The 16,434-nt window shown below is 43.0% G+C and overlaps 2 protein-coding genes across 2 annotated transcripts in view; both read left to right on the plus strand.

Moving 5' to 3' along the window:
• Positions 1–1,859: 1,859 nt before the first annotated feature.
• Positions 1,860–9,801, plus strand: hoxb7a (homeobox B7a). The gene is made up of 2 exons (XM_046415158.1): positions 1,860–2,513; positions 8,083–9,801. The coding sequence occupies exons 1-2, from the start codon at positions 1,952–1,954 to the stop codon at positions 8,337–8,339; spliced, it is 819 nt and encodes a 272-aa protein (XP_046271114.1). The 5' UTR covers positions 1,860–1,951; the 3' UTR covers positions 8,340–9,801.
• Positions 9,802–13,473: 3,672 nt separating this feature from the next.
• hoxb3a (homeobox B3a) overlaps positions 13,474–16,434 on the plus strand; it is an 88,890-nt gene continuing 85,929 nt past the window's right edge. Inside the window, exon 1 of the mRNA XM_046415146.1 lies at positions 13,474–14,225. The gene's annotated coding sequence lies outside the window, so the exon portion shown is untranslated. The remainder of the gene's footprint in view (positions 14,226–16,434) is intronic.

Genomic DNA, 16,434 nt, shown 5'->3' on the forward strand with positions numbered 1-16,434 from the left:
AGGCCTCAGCAAGGCAAAGGATGCCCTTGTTCATACTGTACTTCACTGTTGCAAATTCTCACAAATTTACAAGCGCCAGTTGGCACAAATGAGCCTGGAGGTTTAGTTGTCTGGTTATCGGAGCTCCAACTGTGAATCTGCACCTTCAAAGATGAATAACTTAAACCAGCTCGTTTGGGATTCTCTGCTGTTTGTTACCTACTTGACATAAAGCGTAGAAACCTGCTCTGAGCACAGCTGCTCAGTGGGATGTGATTGAACCTCCGATTGTGGCTGCGGGCCTGTGATATCATAGGGAATCGCTAAAGCCCCTTAGCTGCAGTGTATGAGTGAACAACAAGAGCACGACACTTGCCCCTTTGAAAATACAGATGGCTTCAGGGCACCGTAAGGACCGCGGGTTTTATATATGACAAGCTTTGAGTACAAATGCATGCAAAATCAAATATTTAAAAAGCGCGAAAAGGCAAAGCAACAAAGTGGAGTTTACGCAAATCCCACGCACTTTGAACAAACAAACCTTCTCTTTATAATCAATGAATTGTCTTAAATTTCTTCCCGCTGGAAAAACAGATCTGTACGTATTTTTACGCACGCCTGACTCCTCTTCGGCCCGTTAAACATTACACTCAGTACGAGGGTTTATCTTGATGAACTCAGCGCTGCATGGCGGGGAAAGGTTAACGTCACGGACACGGAACTAAAAAGGGAACCGAGCACCTGCGCCCCAGGTGAGTTTCCCCTGCTGCTGGATCCAGTGCCAGGAGCCAGAACTACTCAGAAGTGAACTCAAAGACAGAGGTGACTTATGTTGAACAGCCTGGAGAGTGGAGACACACCCGCACTCGTGCCACCAGTTAGGATAAACGTGCCTTCCTCTTGTGATTCTCCTCTTTTTCTTTTTTTTTCTTTTCTTATATTAACTACAACTACACGTGTCTCTTCTCTAAAACATTCTACATAAACCCATCGCTTACTTCCAACACCCACTCAGGGTTGTGGTCTTGTTTGCCTAGCGTACAGCTCTCATATTTCAGGAATCATGACACAGTAGTAAGAAATATTAACCTGTAATTCTTAATGTTTATATTAGTTGAATTAAAGTGGAATGTGGGCTCTTGTAGCTCAGCAGCTGCAATCTTTCACTGTGATCGTTATTGCGGAATGATTTTCAAAGTGACACGTTTGACTGCTTCCATAAACGTCCTTCACTCCTGTAATGTTGTTTACACGTCTTCATCTATTACAGTTCCTGCAGTGACCAGTCAGCAGCAGCAGACTGTGTGATGGAAGCAAACAACAGCGTGTTTTGTTCTGCTGTGTGGGACTCTCTCTTCTGCATGTGTGGTCTCTACAAAGAGTTGGGATTAGACTTCGCTGGTGGAAAACAGTGCAAATCCATCTCATCTTTCATTCTTCGAGGCAACTTTACGCACGTGCTTAGCGCCATTCCATTCCAAGTCCAATCAATATCACATCTAATGGTGTTTTCTGCTTTTTGCACACGACTTAACCCGCTTCCAACCTGGCAAGCAGGACAGTAAAGAATGAAGTTTAAGCTGTTTTGTTTTCCGTGTCGACGTGTGCTCGGTGATTAGTGGACAAGTTCGGAGCTGCTGCGTATTGATTGGATTATATAGATTATTGAACACTCTGTGTGTGTGTGTGTGTGTGTGTGTTGCGGCGGTCACTCCCTGCGTGTTGCTGCGAATTTTTTCCATTATAATATTGCATCCGGAGGGAAATCCCGTCGGCCATTGGATATCTTGACATCACATGCACTCGAGGTCACGTGCTTAGCGAGGCAATGGGAGGGAGGGGAGGAGAAGAGCGGGGTGGGGTGATTTTTTTGGTGTAAATCTAGACAGTAATACCGCGCCAATAATTCACGGTACCTCGTAAAAAGTCGACATTAAAGCGCCCCGGGCCTACAAATCACCGGAGCCAAATTATGAGTTCGCTCGACTTCGCCAACGAGCTGTTTTCCAAATACCAACAAGCCTCCGCGAGCTGCTCCGCTATGCTCTTCACAGACTGTCCAACTTCTCCCTTCCCGTCTTCCTCTTTTGCTCCTGCCGTGTCTTCTTCGTGCGCCCTCAGCGGATATCACCTCCATGTCTCTAGTGGAAGAGGCAACAGGGGGCTCCCATTCCCTTCCTCCTTGTCTTCTTCATCTCCTTCCTCCTCCTCTTCCTTTACCTCCACCCCCTCTTCTTCATCGTTCTGTTTATCTCTTTCGGGACTGAACCGGACCAGTGGGAGTACTCAGCCCGGCGTGCATCCCATCAACCCGGCTGAAGTGCTCACAGGAGCGGCGTATAGCGAGTCGGGAGTCGGGCCGCTCTGCTCCTCACTGCCGGGATGCGCCGCGGAGCGGATAGCCTGTCGACCTCAGCTCAGCTCGCTGACTGCCAGACTCCCTGAGCCGGCCTGCAGGAGGCAGAGCAGCCCGGGTCAACAGAGGCAGTTAAATGAGGAGGGGCTACGGATTTACCCCTGGATGAGGAACTCAGGTGAGGAAGAGGCGGGAGTTATGAGCGGTGATGAGAGAGATTAGATGATGATTAGCAAGGCCTCACAGGTGAGTTGGAAGGAGAAAGGCGGAGGCGGGGGGGTGGGTGGGTGGGTTGGGGTTACCAAGAAGAGCTGGGGGAAGAGGACAGGGGTGGTGGTGTGTGTGTGTGTTTGTGTGTGTGTGTGTGTTAATTACGTTAAACGCTCTTAAAACGGCCCGGTTGCGGAGCGGCCACTGCTAGTAGCTGAACTATGCCTGTCTGTCTCTTTCTCTCTGTCACTTTTTACAACCTCTCTCTCTCTCTCTCATACACACACACACACACACACACACACACACACACACATTCACCCTCTCTGTCTCTCTCTCTCTTTGCAGATCTTTTATGGCTGTGCGACCTCCATAAAACCATAGTTTAAGACGTGGTGAATATTCATTAGATGGCATTTTGTTTAAGGAGGGGACAGTGGAGCGCTGGAGTATGAGCGTAAACAGCTTGACAGTGAAGAAAACCTCCAGAGAAAGTCTTCTTCCTCTTACCCTTATCGTTCATATTCAGCGTTTGGCCCAGCTCAGCTCGACCTCTCCTACCTGATAGCCTTGTGTTTCTCTCTCATCACTAGCTGGCTGGCTGAAAGCCTATTGTGCTATTGTACTGTCACCACAAACCGCCAATACTATAAACACTATAAATTAGCAGATGGGTTTGATCTCTGAATGCCTGCCCTTTCCACCGATTGTAAAAGCGGTATTGTGCTTCAGAAGCGGTCTGGAAGCTGAATGGATGCGGGGCCTCGGACCCTCGAACCACAACAAACACACAGCACAAAGAAGATTTTTATGTTTGCGTTAAAATACTGAATGGTAGCGCGTAAAAAAGGTGGGGAAAAAAGATGAAAGTGTTCGCGCGTAAAACTTGCGTAAAAGTGAAGGAGATGTTCTGAAAACAGCAATGTGAAACCACACAGGAGCCTGTCTACCATGAGTGCGCGTGACCAGAGGACGTGCACGGGCATGCACTTTTGGAGGTGTTTTTAACTGAATTTATGCGCGCAAATCTGGTTCATATGGAAAACCGGTCCATTCACCCCATTTGTAAAGATACTCTGGCGACTTCTTCTGCTTAAATTATCAATTCGCATCCACACACACACGCAGAGAGAGAGATTTGGTAAAATTAGGTCTCTCCTCATTAGCAAAAACCTCCTGGCAGCAACTGGACAGCTTCATCGACGCCGCTGGCTTCCTCATAAATTTCCATGCAAGCCCCACTGTGTGTGTGTGCGCGTGCGTACGTGTGTGTGTGTGCGTCTGTGTGTGTGTGAGAGAGAGATAGAAAGAGAACTCGATGTTCCACTGTTAGTGAGCTGCGGAGTAAAGGGAGTGAAATTGCTTTGTATTATATAAGAATTTTTATTTGCTTCGGGTGAATAAAGACAGGCAAATTCGATTGGTGTTTCTGTTTTGAAAAACAGAATGGAGAAATTATAACATATATTTTAAAATATTATAATAATTCATGGTGAGATAAGAGGCACAACCGCCTTACTTGTCTGAAAGTAAAATGGAAAATATGTCAATAAAACTACATATGTCACGTATATACGTGCATATGTAACATTTGTAAAGTAAATCTAGGCGTGTGTGTGTGTGGATGAAGGGGTGGTGGTTGGGTCGAACAAGTCTGCCTGTATAATGAATTTATAGATTTTAATTTAGATCCGTTTCCATTCCAAGGCTCGGAATATGATTGGAGGTAGAGGTCCCGGATGTTCACATTAAAGCCGAAGGAAAAGACAAACACGTTAACATTTATTAAGGTCCCTTATTAAGCTCGAGCTGTAAGACGGACTCACGTGTGCACATATATGAACCTACTAACTCACTACTTGTTTTGCAAATTTATTTGTATCTATCACTGCGTCTGCCTGTGTGTGTGTGTGTGTGTCAGAGAGAGCACAATACAGCCTCTTCTTGTTGTTGACTGCCAGAGAATTCCAGCTCGAGCTCGAGCTCGAGCGCAAATAAATCACAGCCGACAGCGCGAGAGCAGAAAAATATTACCAATAGAGATGAATTCTCCCCATACCCTCTCCCTCTCCCTCTCCCTCTCCCTCTCACACACACATACACACAATGTGTCACCTCGCAACGCAGCAAAAAGGAAGTGGCACACAGATAAATACACACACAGACATAGTTGATCACACACACTTCCACGGTGCTGACACTCACTCAGTCACCCACACATTCTGACTGCTGTCTTCAATAAACTGTGGCGCGCGCACGCACAAATATGCGCAGACGCACACCCTCGGAGACGTGAAAAGATATTGAAGGTGTAATCGCAGGAGCAGCGGCCGAGGAGCGCGTGAGTGCTAACAGCATCCTACTGTAGGGATGTCCTGCGTCACACATTTTGAATGGACCAAATGTAGCGCAAGAACAACAACACATCCTGTTGTAAACACACATGTGACGTTTTCACTCACATGAATAAGAAAGAACTCAAATAAAAAACGGTAAACAAAGAAATACAAGAAACAGAAATAAAATGCAACTTAAATTAAATACAATATAAATTAAATAAATGATAACATATAATGGCATGTAGGTACCAGCATCATAGGAGTCAGTGAAGGCATCATGGCACATAAGTAACACAACAAACCAATAAACATAAGACTTTCCTCTGGTATGTATTGCACAGCTGTTAGAAACTAACTGGAGGGGATTCAGAAAGCAAAATTAAAGCTGTTTCTAAAAAATACATCACGTCTCAGGACTGTCTCCAAGACTCCACTGTGCCGGTTATTACTGTACTGTTAAATTTCAAATGAAAAGCTTGTGTCATCACACTCTGACATTTTTTTGAAGCGTTAATGTAGCACAGCTGTGTCATCCAGAGCAACGTCACGCACACAAAAATACACTTTAAAGATTCATTATTAGAGCTTAAGCAGGCCCCCTCATCCACTGCCCCCTCCCTATTTTCATAGGTATTCCCCTTAAGTTATATTACATAAATGATCCTTTCTGTGCATTTTATTTCTGAACTCGTGGGTATAAATTTTGTTTCGAAGCCAGAAATAACATTTATAGAGACATATACAAGTAAAAAGGAGAGAAAAAGAAGAAAAACCACAATGTGGAAAGGTCTGAACTGTAGAATAAATTCCCCTCAGGTTGCCAGAACTCTAAAATTCTGAGGACACGACCTCAGGGTCGTCAGTCGTAGCTCCAGCCCTTGTCGTATATGTGTAGTAGTCCTGCAGCAAGGGTAATAAAGCCCCTACCTGCGGGGTCAAATTACAGCCAGGACAGGGTCTGCATGGACAGCTTGCAGTCTTTGCTAGAGAAGACTTGAAAATCAATATCAAATCTAAGTAAACCTATTTCCTTTCTTCAGCTCATTTACAGCCAGAAATCAGACAGTCGTGGGCTGAAGATTTACGTCCTAAAGATTTATGTCACTTGTCTGTGCTGAAAAGATGTGGCCGTCTGTGTCCCTGATTAGCATGTAGCAAAATCTCCCAGTCTTCTCCTAACCAGAGCTCAGTCTCAGTGGTCTGTAATGACAACACAGCATTTAGGTTGGAAGCTGTCCGTCATTTGACCCTCTGTATTTCTGTCCTGTATTTCTCTGTCATTGTGCGGTGAGGATTCCAACTGAAAATCTTCCATCGCACATTTATGAGCCTTCACTAAACACCAGCTAATGCTGTTAAAGCCCGGGCTGATTCTCACAGGCTGGTTGCTGCTTTTTATGGCTGCTCGGATGACCTGCGCTCTGTGAGGGTAGATACTACAGAACAGCAGAAACCTTTAAAGATGTATTTCATCCGCGTTGCTGACACTGAACAGCTTCACAGCAACATCCAGGACTCAAATTTTTATCAGGGTCACCTTTTGCATTGCCCCATCTGCAAGCCAAAGACTCAGCAAAGCAGTTTTCTTTTCACGAGGGGGGGGGGGGGGGGGGGGGGATCAGCAGAGGGAAGGAGTTTTGATGTTTGTGTGGCCTGCGGACGACCTCTTAGCTGGGAAAATGTGACCCATTTTCGCTTTAACCTTCAGGCGCTGTGTGACCTCGTGAAGGCAGAAGGTCAGCATGGTTTCTGTGGTCTTACTCAGCACTGACTCGTGCACATTTCACATGAGGAGCGGTGAAGTTTCTGTCTCTTTGATCAGATTAGTAACGCTAATGACTCTCACTGTGTTCATATAGTTTACTGGTCACTTTCTGAACTTCAGCTGCTCATGCAAACTGCTGCAGGAAGCGTCTGGACCCTTTTCGACTGTTTTAATTCAATATTCCGTGTACATCTCCTTTAGGGCTCAACACTGTGAGGTAAATATTGAACAGGCTCCCAGACACACAGCAGCTGAGCCCACAGTTTAACCACAGCATTTAGTAACTACTTTACAATGTTTACGAAGCCACAAGTCAAATGTGTTTGCCAGGAAGTGGAGGTGGCAACAGGTGTCTACCGAGTTTGGACCGAGGCATCGAGATAATAAAATATTGTGAAAAGGTTCAAACTATTCTTTCATTCATTTTCACCACAACTCAATGAGTCCTCATTTACTAATTTTGTTAAATGTAGAGAAAATTGCTATTAGTTTTGGGGTTGTGAAAAAACTAGGATTGTTTTTTTGTTTTGTTTTTTTAAAAAAATGTAACGAAAACAAATATTTATATGTTATAATTTAGCAATAATAATCCTTGAAATAGAACATGTTTAATGAGTCAGTGGTTTGTGGCAGCCAGTTTGAAGTTGCTGAAACTTTATAGCGACTGATGTTGTTGCCAGACTGCATTCCCATATTCCAGAATAACCTCCCAGTTCACTGTTGATATGTTGACACAGTACACTTTCCAAGTATAACTTCCTTTCAGAAGACATTTTAAAACTTAATCAGTGAAGCGGGAGGGGGGTGTAAGAGACACAAACAAGCCACAAAAAACAAAAGAAATGTAAGAAATGTTCAACTTGCGTATTTTAGGTCAACATTGTGAGATTCTAAATACTTCAAATCAATTAAAGATGATTAAAAGTTGTATTTTCAGGGCACTGGATTTGTAGTTGTTGTTCTCAGCCACATCGATTATGACAAGATTTGACTTAATATTTCATTATTTATTTAATGTAGTGTTTTTCTTTTAGTCATTTTCATTTCTTAGAACAAAGTCGGTTGGAAGGAGTAATTTGGTAGTCAAAATGTGACATGTTTGAGACAATATTGTAAGCCAAAAATCTGATTCATTATGCATTAGTTGTGGCTACAAAATAAATAAAAATATGCATATAATTTTGATTCAGAGTCTGTTTGTGTTGAGCTATCATTCATAACTTCTATTGATTCTTTTCTGGTGGAAATTGACATATATAATATTGGATGCTAGAAAAAGTTGGCTCATATCTCGCTTAATATGAGCCAAAGCAAAGCTGTTTCTTCTTCTTCTTATTGTTGTTGTTGTTGAAATCGATGCTGATGGTCAGTCCGCAGCAGATGACAGACTTTGAGCAGACATGGAGAAAAAAAATGTGTTCTTATGTGTGCAGGTGCCGACAGAAAGCGCGGGCGGCAGACGTACACGCGCTACCAGACGCTCGAGCTCGAGAAGGAGTTCCACTTCAACCGGTACCTCACGCGGCGGCGGCGGATCGAGATCGCGCACGCGCTCTGCCTCACGGAGCGCCAGATCAAAATCTGGTTCCAGAACCGGAGGATGAAGTGGAAGAAGGAGAACAGAATCACGGAGAGCAGCTCTCCAGCAGCGGCTTTACCGACTGCTGAAGACGAGGAGGACGACGAGTGATGATAATGAGTCTACTGGACACTTCAAGACAACAAACAGCCTTTGTCCTCCGGTCAGGTTATCATCAGACAATACATCATGTTTGCTTTCTAAATAAGCAATCTGTGTTAACTTCAGTTTACTCTGTTCATTATATTATATTATATTATATTATATTATATTATATTATATTATATTATATTATATTATATTATATTATATTATATTATATTATATTATGATAAATATAGGCAGATTTTAGAACACGATAGCCCCTCACTTAAACCTGTCTTAAAATGGAGGGATGACATTAGGGAAAGAGTTCTTTATGAAAAGAAATTTCTGATTTTTCAGAAATAAAAGTAAATCAAATATTACTAACACTAACATATGGTTAACCATAGGAAAAGCCCACGTTCTAGTGGAGGGATGGAGCCTGATGTCGTACCTGTCGCGGCAGGAAGGGACAATAAAGTTGTTGATGCACAGGAGCGCTTGCTTCCTGTGGACACAAAGCTTATTGTTATCTTATCTTGGTGTTTGTAATTGCTCCAGTGTGAGGAAAGCCACACAGGAGTGAAACCGATCAGTGTGTTATCCTATTAGAATATCAGACTGTTCTGGGTTCCACTCAGAACCACCAAAAGGATTTTAGAAATTCTAACGTCATGAATAAATTTTCCACCACAGAACCGCTATCACTTAAAAAAATTATTTTGGCTGGCCGCCAGCCAAACTGTGTGCAATTTTCTGTGTATTTAAGGGGAAAAAAATGTAACTTTGTTAACGACCCTCATGGTATACGTTTTAAAGCCTTCTCCACAGACATGTGGAAAATGTTACTTTTGACTAAAAACATTTTTAAATCTAATCAGAGTTACTAATCATATGACCTTGGTGTCATTAACATCAGACAGAGTGTGTCATCAGTTTGGTCTTTTGTTTGAAGAAAAGAATTTGGGTTCAGTGCTGCTCCTACTTGATTATGTTTTAATTGTAAGGTTGCTGACCCACCTTGATGTACAGAAAGTCGACTTAGCTTAATGCTGACATACCTCATAGACAGTAATTATTAATATCAGCTGTCCATATGAAAACAAAAGCCCAGTATGATTTGATACATCTGTCTGAATTATATGCTTTAAAAAGAATTATAAGCTTTTCTTTGTCATTGTCTTGTTCAGACTAAAACGTGCTTATTTTTTGTATGTAAATAATAATAATAATCATAATAAAAGCTTAACTTCACTGAGCTTGTTGTCATAACTCACAGAAATATTCCGAGACAGCAGCTGTGGTAGGTTTTTCACACTTTTGTGCTTCTGCTGGAAGATCAGATTCCTTTATGAGAAGATGAGAATAATAAGACATCTGCTGCTAGAGCTACCATAGCACTGTCAGTCAGAATATGAAAAACAGCTAAGCGCCACATAAGTCATAAGTAAAGATTTCAACATGTGGTTTGTAAAATCTGGATTGTGTGTGTGGAGAAACGTGTGCATCGACAGCACTTATTTCATCTTGTGTGCTTTTGGCTACTAGTACTTATACTTCTCTCTCATGAGAGGAGAGAGTTTGTGAGAAAAACAAACATTTCTCTCTCTAACACACACACACACACACACACACACACACACACACACAAGCACAGTGCAACAGAAGAGTTATTAAGTTCTAACCATCCTTTATAGGCTTCACTTTGACTTGAGAGTGTAATCATGACTTCCACAGATTATAAAGCACAGTAATGAGAGCCAGTGCTCTCTTAAAACATCCTCACCTTGTTTACAGGTTTAAATGTATCGACGGGCTTTTACCCCCCACTGTTACAGCCATTAGCTAAATAGCATCCAAAGTTTCAGCATTTACACTTGTATCTTTATTTAGCAGTAATGTAACCAGGGCTTGGGCTCCCTGAAAGGAAAAACAAAATGAACACACAGTGTAACACAAAGTAAATTACAGACAGGATGACACCCAGCTTTGTTTAACCTGTGTGCATCACAAGAGTGGCTAAATGTTTAATACTGAAAAATGAATTTAACTCTAGCAATCAAAGCATAAAGGATTTTGATATAGTTATTTACGAGAAAGTGAGTTAACTTGACACTTTGTGAAACACAGACTGAAGATACACAGGAAATGTTTTGGCTTCGGTGTTACACGGAGTGAGGAAAATACCTGTTTGCTATTTAACAACACTAACATATCACCTCATAATTCTGCAGTGTAGCAACAAATAACACCGAGAAGCTCGTTTAGATGTTGTTCTGCGTCACCAGTTGGATATTCGACTCACAAAATAAAAAGAATATCTAGAATATGTGACAGCCTACACAATGCCACGACGAGCCTCACAGAAGCTGAGCGCAAATATCTGCTGCCACAGGAAGACGAACGCATGTTTTGTTTCTTTCCATATTTTTCCATATACAACCACAACAGGCCTACGTGTTCCTGTGGAAATGTAATTATTAACACATTTCTGATTAGATTAATGCCAGCCGGTTTAAAACGTGAACAAAAAGCTGACTTTTAAACTCTGCTCCCTCCAGACCGAGAGACACCTTCACAGCTCCCGGCTCCCTGTAAAAGCAGTTCGGCTCACGGCAGTTTCCCCACCGTTTAGTTTCTTCGCAGCTTTGTGCTCCAAAAAAAATAAATTAAAAAAATTAAAAAAAACACAAACACAAAACATTCCAGGTGTACTTCATTCACGGAGCACAAAGTTTTCACCGGATCCAGACGACATTTCTGGGAGACGGTGTTTCCTCTGGAAGTCATCTGCTGTCTGTGGAAACCAAAAAGGCCACAAAATGTGGTGGAAGGCGGTGGTGTGTGTGGGGGGATGTCATAGCAGGTCCTAATGTCTTTATGGCGTCCATGAAAAGGCCGGAAACCCCAATAAAAAGCAGCACACACACACACACACACACACACACAAAGAAACCAACAGGATGGGGATCGAGCCTCCTGCTCTGTTTTGCTGCTTTATTTTCAGTTAATTTTTAACTCGGAACATTCGCGTAGAGGAAACTGTGGATCCGGGTCTTCTGCCAGCCAGACGCGGCTTGGAAAGGTCACTTGTGGGTCACTGAAGGTTTAAAATCAAGTTTTCTGGGTTTAAATATGATAATGTGAATAAATAAATATGAATTTTAAACCTGGAAAGTGTAGCCTTTATAGGACCATCCAAGCCTTAGTTTAGATGAGGAGTTTGCACTTTCCCTTTACTTAGTCCTGATAATAACTGTTATGCAGACACAAATCCTGGCTTTATGCGTAAATTCCGAACTGTATTGTATTGTATTTATCATTCAGAAAGAAGAAGACGGTGGTGCAGACTGAGGACCCCAGACAAAACAGGAAACAGATACAGTATTGTGCGTGGTTATTCAAATATGAGCCATTGTGGGGTCTCATCGGATATATTACTTTTTAAATTTGAACTGGTCCGACACACTGACTTTTGGTTCTTCTGAAAATATCTTTTTGGACGAATTCTCTATCGGGACCGCGCAGCCTTATTGCAGCACAAACACGAATTGTTTGTGTCCTAGCCTACTATTGGAAATAAGTCGACACCAAGCTTGTTTAATATTCAGGAGGAGTTAGATTTGGGACCAGGTTCCTGTGTGAGAGCGCAGGAACAAAATTAAGTAGATGCATTTAAAGACTAAGCAGAGGATGTCCAGTTCCCCTCCATATATTATCCCTTAAAACTCAGTCCGCGTCATTCAGGTGCGTTTTCACCTCTCTCCTATGAGACACAGTGCTCCTCTGAACCCATCTGGCTGGATTGAACTGCTGTAAAGCAACATTTTGTGATTTAAAAAAAAAAAAAGAAAAAAAGATGTCTGCATTGTCTTTGCAGCATCCTGCGGCTTCGGGCCTGCAGGCCGTTAAATTGGTGACGCGTTGCCGCATTGCGAAAGTGCTTTTACGCACGGCTTTTCAGGCCCCCTGTACCGCTCAGGTGATGTTGTGCCTGCAGTTCACACATCGGGATAAATTTTACCTGCAGTTCTCTTTAAAAGGCGTGCAGCATTTCAACCCCTGCGGCTTGGGCATGGACGCCTTTGTCGAAACTGTAGCTATTTCACCCCGGAGCCTAAAATTAGTCTTACCATCATATAAACAGAAATGGCTGTTGATAATGAAAATTCCCTGTTCCCGTTCTTAAAACTGAGGTTTTGCCAATCCAGCAGTGATCACCTTGTGTTATGGTTGTCACCCACAGAGCCAGACTTCACCTCGGAGCTGCTTCCATTCACACCTTGATCCCGGACCTAAGGGACATCTGATGGCTTGGCTGTTTGGTGAGACACTGCGGAGGTTTATTCAGCCCAGACACTGTGGCTCTCACAGAAACACTGAGCAGGCTATTGGTGAAGGAAAAGCATCCAGGGAAAGCACTTCTCTGGTCGCATTCAGGCTGGCATTTTGATATGGGGACACATTCACGTCAACAAAGCGTCTCTTACTATGGGATCTTAAATAAACCTTTATATAAAAAAGAAATTAAAAAAAATATTATTCAAATAAAATGAATGAAGTGCTCTGTTTCTCTGCGTTATGCTGGTCAAATTTTGACATCACGCAAACTTCTATAGACTTATCATTCTTTTTAATCACACGCGAGTTGTTTCTTTCCACCTTTTGGCTTTTAATGTTAATTTTTAAAAATCAACAACAACAACTGAAAGCATTTGAACAAATCTCTGATGAGGTTCATTCACATGTCCAAAATGTGCAGAGAAATAAAGCAGCCTATTATGGTTTGCCTTTCAGAAATGCGACACGGAAGCAGATTAAAAGAAAAGACAAGAAGACAACCAAAGCAGGGCTTTCTTTCTTTTTCTTTTTCATTTCCTGTGTTTTGAGCTGCTGGCTTGTTATTTTTAAGAAGGCTAGGAGAAGAAAATGGCGGCGGAGGGAATGAGAGAAAGAGAAAGAGCTGCTCCCCTCTAACAGCACTCCATGAAGAACTGCAATAAATTCCTTGTTGTTTTATGAAAATTTACAACTTTGTGATACAAGTTTATGAGTGGCCGCGCGCGGGGATTGGCCGACGGGCTGGTCATGTGGACGCGCTTAACGTGAACATGAACTTTTTATGATTTCCCAAGTGGCTATATTGCTGCTGCACTCCGCTCCGGCCCGAACAGCCGCCTCTCCTCCCCTGCTCTGCCCGGGGCTCGCAGGGCGCCGCGCGGAGCTCGGCCACCGTCGAGCAAATTAGCGCCTGGCTATAATTAAACGGACTAGTTAATGAGAATTCTAGGCTAGATGTGACTGTGAAACCGGCACGAGGAGACGCTGACAACAACCCGCCCCCTCCCACCACCACCTCCACCTCCTCCTCCTCCTCCTCCTCCTCCTTCTCCTGCTCTTCCTCCTCCGCTATGGCTCCGCGCTACGTCTGGTCTCGTGCTGCTGTCTATGTTAAATCGGCGGACCGACATGGGGACAGTTCCGCTGCGATGAGGCGAAGAGGGGACGAGGCGCGAGACCAAAACCGGGAAACCCATCCCGGAGATGACATCATTATTCATCTTTTTAATTGTAGTTCTGCCTTTCATTTAATTTGTCACTTGTCAGCGCGAGGATGAGGACGATGAGGATGATGATGATAGGAGCGGTGATGAAGATGACGGCGGTGTTTTGACGACTGGGTGACAACGGGGAGCGTATCCCCCCACTTCCCCCTCCGATTCCTCCTCCTCCTCCTCCTCATTCTCACCTCCTCGCGCCGCCACCTCTCCATCCAATTATCATCCATCCGGTATAGGCCTGAACACAAGGTAGGGCTGTCTCGTGCCATTCCAGGGTGCTTGGTTGGCTTGCACGCGGGACACCGAAGCGAGCTGCAGGTGTGCCGTGCTCCTGACGGATTATCAACAAACGGTAAGAGCCATGCATGCACGTTCATCCCCCACCCCCCGGCAGCCCCTGCGCGCGCTGCTGCATGCGCATTGTTAAAGGTGCAAAACAAGTCCAACCGCAGTGTTGTGCGTGATTCCGCTGCTTCTGCTTGATACATTAACGTTATAAATGAGGTGTTGCTTTTCCATCGCAGATTAAAGCGCTTCCTTGCTGGATTAGACTCCATGATGAATTAGCCAGATGAATTGGCTCTCTAAGTGGTGGGATTAGCGGCGGAAGAGCCATCCATCGGTTAAAACTCGGCTCTTTGAGATCCGGAAGATTAGCCGACTGCTTGTTGTCCCGAGCCGTGCACTGAGTATGGAGCAAGGGGAGATATGTTTGTGGGGCTTTGATGTGAGGACAGGTGTGTTGGATCCCATCACTTATTTAGGTTTTTTTCATAAAAAAAGAGACCTTAGTGTGTGTATCCTATCTGATGTTTGTTTCGGGTTGCAGGTAGAGAGAGCTGCAGTCCTTCCATGTCTCCCTGTGTGTGTGTGTTTTTTTACCTTTTATTTTGTGCTCCCTGTGCATTTTTTTATTTAAATTGTTTCACTTCCAGATCTGACTGGAAGAGCTTCCAGGTTCTCCCAGCCGGCCATGAGCCTGTTTTGTGTGTGTGTGTGTGTGTGTGTGTATACAGACAGAGGAATGTTTTTCTGTTGGTCCGTCCAGCCTCTTTTATGACTTTATTTCCCTTCTCATTTCCTCCCTGCGGCGGGCGGGCTGTTTTCTTTCTCCATCTAACCCCACCACTACCACCACCACCAACCCACACCCACACTCACTCACAAACACATTTGCAGGTCTGTCTCTCTGCCTGTTTTCTCTTTGGTCTCCAATTTGTTGCTGTCTCAAATATCAAACAACTCCACTAAAGGAAGCAGCACACACACACACACACACACACTGCTACATAATAAGGTCTATTGGCTTGAGAATAATTCCTCAGAATTGGATTTGGGTTTGTTTTGTTTGTCACCATCTCTGCACCTTTTAAGTGTTCATGCTTGGCTGTCAGTTCATCTTCTTACTGACGAAGTTCGCCTTGTCACTTTAATGGAATCCACTAACCGCTACAACAGCTAATAACAGGACAATTAGAAACTGACCCTGTTTGCTGTCTGATGACGTACAATTTCTTCTTCTTATTATTATTATTCTTATTAGTAGTAGTAATAGCAGTAGTAATAATGGTAATAGCCGTAGTAATAGCATTATTACTAATATTTTTGTTTTGTGTACCGTTAGAAAGCAGTACTGACTTTTATTTACACATGCAATCCCGCGGAATGTAAGAATCAGAAGAATATTTCATACAGAAATTAGGTCATAGAACCAGGAAATGATCCCTGGTTGTTATCTGTTTTAGCACTGCTGTCCAGTTGTTATCTGGAAAAGTACTAAACAAGATATGCGCCTCAGTTGCTTTATTTATTTTCACAGGAAGCACTCGACATTTCTGCCAAAACCAAAGTTAAATCCATCGGTCTGGGTTGATTAGCAACTGAATGCCAGTGATACCTCATGGAAAGCAACTTTGTCCTCTGCTGCGATGCGGTGCATATGTTGTAAACATGGGACAACATGTGCAAACATCGGATTACACTCAGAGACACCAACGCTTTGGTTTCAGAAATGTATTTATGTGTTTAATATCTGCGTCTATCTGCTTTGTCACATTAATGGGTGCTTTTCTTTAAGCAGTTCAAGGAAGTAGTTGTATTTCTAATTTTTTATGTTCGTAAACAGCGTTCCTTCCTTCAGCACAAGTATTTCCCCGTTAAACTGGCTCATATGTAAAACGCATTCAGTGTGCGAGACGAACGGGGAGTAAGAACAAAGAAACGCAACGCCTGCTCAGCTCAACTCTAACCTAATAATAATAATAATATTTTATTTGAATTACATATAATAACCTGATTTATATGTGTAAATTTAAAAGTGTAAATCTTGTGTCAGAAAACCTGCTTAGCAGTCCGCCACAATGAACACATCGGAAACTCACTTAAAGCCATTGCTGTGCATTTTTGAGTTTTCGCTGTCCAGTCACATATTACTCACTAGTGAAAGTGGTTATTATTATTGTTAATTTTAATGAATATTATATCATTAATGTTATTCATTTTTAATAATAGTACTCTTATTTCTGGTCAGTTTTAACAGAAGTTGTAATTCTGTCTTATGT

Source organism: Scatophagus argus, chromosome 16, assembly GCF_020382885.2.
Source record: "Scatophagus argus isolate fScaArg1 chromosome 16, fScaArg1.pri, whole genome shotgun sequence".
NCBI lineage: Eukaryota > Metazoa > Chordata > Actinopteri > Scatophagidae > Scatophagus > Scatophagus argus.